At 61.5% G+C, this 7,885-nt stretch overlaps 1 protein-coding gene across 1 annotated transcript; it reads left to right on the forward strand.

Moving 5' to 3' along the window:
• The first annotated feature begins 793 nt into the window (after positions 1 to 793).
• LOC123344933 (protein Bouncer-like) lies at positions 794 to 3,730 on the forward strand. Its single transcript, XM_044981441.1, has 3 exons — positions 794 to 991; positions 2,725 to 2,838; positions 3,390 to 3,730. The coding sequence occupies exons 1-3, from the start codon at positions 940 to 942 to the stop codon at positions 3,518 to 3,520; spliced, it is 297 nt and encodes a 98-aa protein (XP_044837376.1). The 5' UTR covers positions 794 to 939; the 3' UTR covers positions 3,521 to 3,730.
• Positions 3,731 to 7,885: the final 4,155 nt, after the last annotated feature.

Below are 7,885 nucleotides of genomic sequence, written 5' to 3' on the forward strand. Positions count from 1 at the left end.
CTGAGGGGACCCCCCGGCTCGTGAGCAGGACAGAGACAGCGCCCAGCAGAGGGGCACCGGCAGGGCTGGGGGGGGGGGCAGGGGCTGCAGGTCGGGAGTGAGGGGCACCAGCAGAGCTGGGGGGGAGACTATTTGTGAGTGTTTCTGTGTGTTTTTTGTGAGTGTTTGTGCGTTACCATCCCTGTGTCTCTGTTGGCAGCGCAGGTGTGTTTGTGTGATTCTGTTTACACCTTGTGTGTGGGAGGGTTGGCAACTTGTGCCCAGTGGAATAGTCTGTGTCGGTATTTGTGTGTGTGTCTCTTGTGTGTGACTGTGTCTTAAGTGTATTTTAACATTTACACCTTGTGTGTGTGTGTCAGCATTTACTGTGTGTGTTTGGGGTGTGTGTTAGCTACGGGGTGTGTGTTTTACCTACATGTGTCTCTACACCCTGTGTCTGTCTGTCAGGGGGTGGGTGAGTGTGTTAGTGTTGGAGTCAGCTACACAGGGCTGTGTGTGTGTTTTGTGAGTGTGTGTGTGTGTGTGTGAGGGAGTGTGAGTGTGTATGTATGTGTATGTATGGGTGAGTGTATTTGTGTGTGTGACTGTGTGTGTGTGTGTCCCTGCTGGGTCTGTGTGTGTGTGACTCTGTGTGTGTGTGTGTGTGTGTGTTTGCTCCATCTGTACAAATACGTCTCCGCCCAACCCCCGGCTCTGTGTCAGCTGCGCACGTCGGTGTGTTTACAGCTTGTGTCAGTCGGGCCCCCGGGTTCACGTGTCGCTCCGCGGCCCCACCCGCCCGGCCGTGTGTGTCGGCCAGACCGACGCAGCCAGACGCAGCCTCAGCCGCAACCCGCCCGTGTGTGTGTGTCGGCCAGACCGACGCGGCCAGACGCAGCCTCAGCCGCCGGCCCCGAGCGTCCACAACCCGCCCGGCAGCCGCCTCGCCCGGAGCCGCCCATGGGCAAAGCTCTGCTCCTGGGCCTGGCCGTTCTGGCCTGTGCCGGCCTGGGTGAGCCGCGAAACCCGGGGGTCTTCGCCCCGCCCCCGCCTGGGGGGTCGCTCTGTATGTCCCCAGTCCCTGCCTCACCAGAGCCCCCGCCCCGCCAAGCATAACTCGCTGCCACGGCGCTGAGGAGGATTTCAAGGGGTCCCGGACTCCCAGGCCTCCGTACGGCCCCATGGGAGGAGCCCCCCTTCGGCGCGAGCCCCCCGGGAAGATTGCGCCGGGGTCAGGCCCTCTGGCCCCGCCGCCCCCCAGGCCTGCACCTCCGAGCCTCCAGCGCCTGGCTCTGCCGTGGGCCCCGTGGGGAGTCCCCTCGCCCCAGCCCCCGGGAGCCCCCCAGAGGGAGTGACCCCCCCCCGATCCCCAGCCTGCTCGGACTCTCCGCCAGCCGAACCCAGCCCAGGCGGGTCTCGGGGGGCTCGGGCCAGGCCAGTCGCAGCCCGGCCAGCTGGGTCCGGCCCCGGCCCCTGGGGCCCCGGCTGCTCCTTGTCCCCCGCCCAGCAGCCCCCTCCCTCCAGCCAATCGCCCCCCCCCCGACAGCCCTTTGGCCTCGGTCCCGGTAAACAGGCCCCCTCGGCCCCCCCCTTCTGTCCTCTCGCCTCAGCTCTTCCGCTCACCACTCGCCGGGTTCCCCAATCTCCGGCCATTGTCTGGGGTCCCGACTGCCGGGCCAGGTCACACCCGGTCCTCTGCACCAGCAACCCCCCCCCCCGCATGCAGCCCTGGGGAAACTGAGGCACGCCCCCAGCTGTCATGCAGAACATCACGGAAATTCCCCGCTCTGTCCCCAAAGGCTCCGCTCCCCTCCCCGACCCGGGGAGTTTAATTCCCCAACTCAGGCCACTGGGCGAGGCGCAGCCGGAGTTCAGGGGATTCCTCCCGAGTGAAGAACATGAGAGCGGCCAGACCGGCTCAGCCCGAAGGCCCATCCAGCCCCGTGTCTGGCACTGGAGGCCCCCCCCCCCCCCCCGACCGGCTGCCACTTCGCTCAGGGCCCAGGAGGAATATTTTTAGCTGCGCAACAGTTTCCTCCCTTGGTTCCCGTCCCAGAGGAGTCGCACTTTGCCCCTGGGCCCAAGATTATTAGGACGTGTCCGTGTGGGGGGGGGGGGGGCGGGGAGCCCAGGGCTGGGCTGGCAGGGTCTGCGGGTCGGGAGTGAGGGGCACCGGCAGGGCTGGGGGGGGGGCAGGGCTGGGCTGGCAGGGGCTGCGGGTCGGGAGTGAGGGGCACCGGCAGAGCTGGGGGGGGCAGGGCTGGGCTGGCAGGGGCTGCGGGTCGGGAGTGAGGGGCACCGGCAGAGCTGGGGGGGGCAGGGCTGGGCTGGCAGGGGCTGCGGGTCGGGAGTGAGGGGCACCGTCAGGGCTGGGGGGGCAGGGCAGGGCTAGCAGGGGGCTGTGTTCCCTGCCCCCCCCCAACATGAGGCCTGGGCAGCGCCCGACCTCCCCCCCTCAGGCCCCCAGCCTCACCCCCACCCCCATCCCCTTAACCCCTGACCCACCCGTGACCTGACTCCCGGCCCCTTATTTCCCCCACCGCAACCGCAGCCCCCGCAACTGCTCCTGCCCCCCCAGACCTCCCTGCCTGAGTCCCAGCTCCCCGGCTCGTTCCCTGGGGCTCCCCCCAGGGGGCGCTGTCGCGGGGCTGGGACAGGCCCGGCTGTGGGCAGGGACCCCCCGGGGGAGCAGCCCCCAGTGCCTGGCTGGGGGGGGCCCGGTCTCACCCCTGTTCCCGTTCCCAGGCGTGGCCCTGCAGTGCCTGAAATGCGACTTCACCGCGTTCGACGCCCCCTGTGACCTCAGCCCGGTCACCTGCCCGGCCGGGCAGCTCTGCGCCACCGTCCGGGGCCACGCAGGTAACGGCCCTGCCCGCGGCTCCGGGCTCCTTCCCCCTCCCTGGGGACCCTCCCGCTCGGTCCCTGTCTCCTTCCCCCTCCTCCGGCTCCGTCGCTCCCTCTCGGTCCCCATCCCCTTCCCTCCTTCTCCAGCTCCGTCTCCTTCCCTCCTTCTCCGGCTCTGTCACTCTCTGTCGGTCCCTGTCCCGTTCCCTCCTTCTCCAGCTCCATCTCCTTCCCCGGCTCTGTCACTCTCTGTCAGTCCCCATCCCCTTCCCTCCTTCTCCGGCTCCGTCTCCTTCCCTCCTTCTCCGGCTCTGTCACTCTGTCGGTCCCTGTCCCGTTCCCTCGTTCTCCGGCTCCATGTCTCTCTCTCGGTCTCCGTCCCCTTCCCTTGTTCTCTGGCTCTATCACACTCTCTTGTTCCTTTTCTTATTCCCTCGTTTTCTCTCTCGTTCTTCTGTTCTCTTTCGTTCTCTCTTTTTCGTTCTCTCTCTTTCCCTTGGTTCCTCCCTCCTTCCTTCGGTCTCTTGTTTCCTCCTCTCATTCCCTCTCTCTCTCTCTCCCCGCAGCTGGTCACAAGATGATTGTGCGGAAGAACTGCCTGGACGAGGTGAAATGCAGCACCCAGGACACGGCGACCTGGGCCGGCGTCACCTACGCCACCTCCTACACCTGCTGCCAGGGCGACTTCTGCAATTAGGCCCTGGAGCACCCCGGGGCCGGCGCCTCCGACCGTCCCCCCTTTCAGGGGGCGGATTTGGCTTGCGTGCCCCCAAATTTCACCTCCCTTAAAAACGACGTGCTGACGTCAAAATCCAGAAGTGCCCCAGCCCCGCTGTGACTGAACAGTGGGAGACTTTCTCTCTTTGATCTTGTAATTATAAATAAATAAAATGGAATAGAAACCCTGTGCCACATTTCAGTGTATAGGACATAAGAGCGGCCGTACCGGGTCAGACCAAAGGTCCGTCCAGCCCAGTGTCCTGTCTCCGACAGTGGCCAGTGCCAGGTGCCCCAGAGGGAGTGAACAGAACAGGGAATCATCCACTGATCCACCCCGTCACCCGTTCCCAGCGCCTGGCAGTATTAACAAGTCATCGTCTGTATGAAAGTTTAGTTTGCAGTGACTCTGAGTTGGACAGGGACCGAGAGAGAGCAACAGAGCCAGAAATTTTTCTATAGCCTGTCGTCAAACTAGGCAAATATCGAGCGGAGTTGATGTCCCCCCGGCAGAGCTCTGCCTACCCCCCACCCCCCGGTGGACTTGTGTCCCTGTCGAGAACCGCGGCTCTAGGCCGTAAGAAACACAACGTGCAGGCGCGCAAGGGATGCAGCTCGACATGCGTTAGCCCGACAGCCTCAGGCTTATCTGGCTGGAAATACCCCGGGATTGAAAGCTATTTGGGTGCTTAAAAATGCAGCTGGGCGCCAGGTTCCCGATCCCCCTAACTCTGATTTCAATGGGGCTCGGGCGCCTGGACGCTTTTGAAAAATCCCCCCTAGGTGCCTCCTGGCAGCTGTTGTGTTTAATTAATCTTCAAAAATCCGTCCCGTCTTCAGAGACCAGAGTCAAGGCAGGAATCTGCATTTCCAAGAACATCTGCTTGTCACTGGCTGCAATCCGTGGCGTCGGGGCCTCCAGGCCGCTTGGGACACATCAACGAACTCCCAGGGGAATAGAAGTCCCACTTTCTCTGAATTCGCACCCGCTGGCTGGGGGGTTTCTCCAGCTGGGTCCAGTTTTAAGCAATCGCTTTCGATGTTTCCCAGTTGGCTTGGACTCACCTCAGCCCAACCGGACGGTTTTCTATGTCGTGGGGCAAGAACACCCGTCCCCCTTTGGGGTGGGGCAAAGGTGTCGCGGATCCACAGTTAAGTCCGCCTGCCTGCCCTTAGCCTCAGGGCCGTATGGCCCAATGGCTGGAGTCAATATCCTTGCCCTGTGACCCCAGTCTGTATGGCGGCCCTCCTTCGCCCAGCTGAGCGGCCGAGTGTCCAGCGTCAGTAAAGCTGCCCTCCTTAGCAGGGCTCTGCGGCCTAATGGTCAGAGGCGGGGAGGTGAGCTGCCACCCGCACAGGGCAGCAGGGGTAGGGGGGCCCGGGCCCTCCCTCTCCACCGGGTCCCAGCCAAGGCCCCGTAATGGTGAGTGCACGTGGCACCGAGTCAGCGAGGCGCCGAGCGAAACATGCCAGCCCAAGAGCCGGTTCTGTAACCGGCCCCCTGCCTAGTTCCCCTGGGCTGGTTCCTACCGGATTCCCCAGTGCTGCCATCTGGACGCCCTTGGGCTCTCCGGGTTCCTCAGCCAGCACCGGTCCTGGCGGCGCCGACCTCCCTCGTGCACCTGCCTGGGTCCCGGCGCCTCTGGCTCCCGCGCTCAGGGGTTCTGGCTGTTCCCGGGCTGGAGCCAGCGAGGTGCGTCCTTCCTCGCCGGGGGTCAGCCTGCAATGAGGCTGGGCCGCTCCCTTTTATACTGCAGCCGCAGTCGGAGCGTGCTCAGTAGGGGCGAGGGGGCGGGGCTTCCGCTGGCTGGAGTGCAGGCTTAACCCCTTCCTCTCCAGTGCGGGGCAAGTTCACCCCGTCACAGGCTCCCAGAGAAGAAACTAGAGACAAGGTGGGTCCCATAAAAGATTCGCTCACTTTCCTTGTGTCTCTAGATCCTAGGACTGACACGGCTACACCCCCACCTGCCTACAGAGAATTAACTAGCCCATGATGTTCTCTGGAAAGTCGCATCGCTTTAACGAGCCTGGTATGATCAAATCACCGCACTGGACGCAGCTGTACCAGTATCAAAGTGCATGTGGTCCCTTTATACTGGTCTGACTGGTCCGCATTGGGGGTTCATAGAATCATAGAATCTCAGGGTTGGAAGGGACCTCAGGAGGTATCTAGTCCAACCCCCTGCTCAAAGCAGGACCAAACCCAACTAAATCATCCCAGCCAGGGCTTTGTCAAGCTGGGCCTTAAAAACCTCTAAGGAAGGAGATTCCACCCCCTCCCTAGGGAACCCATTCCAGTGCTTCACCACCCTCCTAGGGAAAAAGTGTTTCCTAATATCCAACCTAAACCTCCCCCACTGCAACTTGAGACCATTGCTCCTTGTTCTGTCATCTGCCACCACTGAGAACAGTCTAGATCCATCCTCTTTGGAACCCCCTTTCAGGTAGTTGAAAGCAGCTATCAAATCCCCCCTCATTCTTCTCTTCTGCAGGCTAAACAATCCCAGTTCCCTCAGCCTCTCCTCGTAAGTCATGTGCTCCAGCCCCCTAATCATTTTTGTTGCCCTCTGCTGGACTCTCTCCAATTTATCCACATCCTTCTTGTAGTGTGGGGCCCAAAACTGGACACAGTACTGCAAATGAGGCCTCACCAGTGCTGAGTAGAGGGGAATGATCACATCCCTCGATCTGCTGGAAATGCCCCTACTTATACAACCCAAAACGCCGTTAGCCTTCTTGGCAACAAGGGCACACTGTTGACTCATAGTCAGCTTCTCATCCACTGTAACCCCCAGGGGTTTTACTGGTTTGACTATTCACTGACAGAAAACATCACGAATGCAGAGCTAAAGGTGGGATCGTGGGCCCTGCCCCAAGGCCGAGTGCCGCACAACGCCTCCCTCGGAAATGCAGACTGGCCGCCTGGCCGAAGTGGGAATTATCGGCAGCCGGCCAGCTGCCTTCCCTGCACTAGGACTGGGGAATGAGTGGGACGGGGATTGGGATCACAGCCCCTCACCTCGACCCCCCGGGCGTGTGATCAAAGGAAAGAGGTTAACCCCCCGCCCCACATGTGCCTCACTGAAAGTTACAGCGGTAAAACTTCCAGGCGTTGGTGAAAGGAAACTGATGTGGGGCGTAGGCGCGATCTCGCGGGAAGAACTGGGGTGTATTTACCGTGCAGTAATCGGAGGGGGCTTCACCTCCACATCGGGTGCAGTGGAGATTTTACCATCCCACGGAGGACCCCGAGGACACACGGGAAACCAGCCCTGCCCCGTTCACAGATTAGCCCCGTTCCACAGCGTGTTAGCGAGACAAAACCCACAAACGCCAGCCCAGCAGAGGAGACGGAGCCCACGTGGTAACGGCCACCGCTCGCGTTAGTGACACCAGCCCACGCGGGGAGGGACTCGGGACGCCGAGCTACCGGCCGCGTTTCACCCGATGTCCCCCACCCTGGCTCTCTGGTGAGGCGCCAAGGGGGGGGGGGTGTCCCGCCCGAGCCGCGGCGTGTGGGAAATTCCTGCTTCGCCCAGCGCCTGCTCCTCTTGGGATCGGGCAGATGAACGAGATCATCTCAGCTGGGGCACGACAGGGCGGGACAAAGATCTGCTCTGTGTGTGTGTCTGTGTGTTAGCTACAGCGAGGTGTGTGTGTGTGTGTGTGTGTGTGTTACCTACAGCTGTCTTTACACCCTGTGTCTGTCTGTCAGGGTGTGTGTGTGTGTGTGAGAGAGAGAGTGGGTGTGAGAGACAGTGTGTGAGTGTATGTGTTTGGTTTGTGTGTATGTGTTAGCTATGGAGATGGGTGTTTTACCTACGGGTGTCTTTACACCCTGTGTCTGTCTGTCAGGGTGTGTGTGTGTGTGTGTGTGTTAGCTATGGGGGTGTTTTACCTATGGTCTGTCAGTGTGTGTGTGTGTGTGTGTGTGTGTGTGTGTGTGTGTGTGTGTGTGTGTGTGTGAGAGAGAGAGAGAGAGAGAGAGAGAGAGTTTGGCTTGTGTGTTTGCTACGGGGGTGTGTTTTACCTACGGGTGTCTTTACACCCTGTGTCTGTCTGTCAGGGTGTGTGTGAGTGATTGTGAGTGAGTGTGTGTGTGTTTCGTCTGTACGAATACGTCTCCACCTAATCCCGGGCTCTGTGTCAGCTGCACACGTCCATGTGTTTACAAGTTGTGCCAATCAGGGTCCCTGCGTCCATGCCCCACCTGCCCCTCCCACCCCAGCTGTGTGTATCAGACAGATCCCACGCAGCCAGACGCAGACTCAGCCGCCAGCCCCCGAGCCCTGGGACGGTCCCGCCGGCCTCCATAATCCGCTGGTGTCCGCCTCGCCAGGAGACG

This window comes from Mauremys mutica, chromosome 12 (genome assembly GCF_020497125.1).
Source record: "Mauremys mutica isolate MM-2020 ecotype Southern chromosome 12, ASM2049712v1, whole genome shotgun sequence".
Taxonomy (NCBI): domain Eukaryota; kingdom Metazoa; phylum Chordata; order Testudines; family Geoemydidae; genus Mauremys; species Mauremys mutica.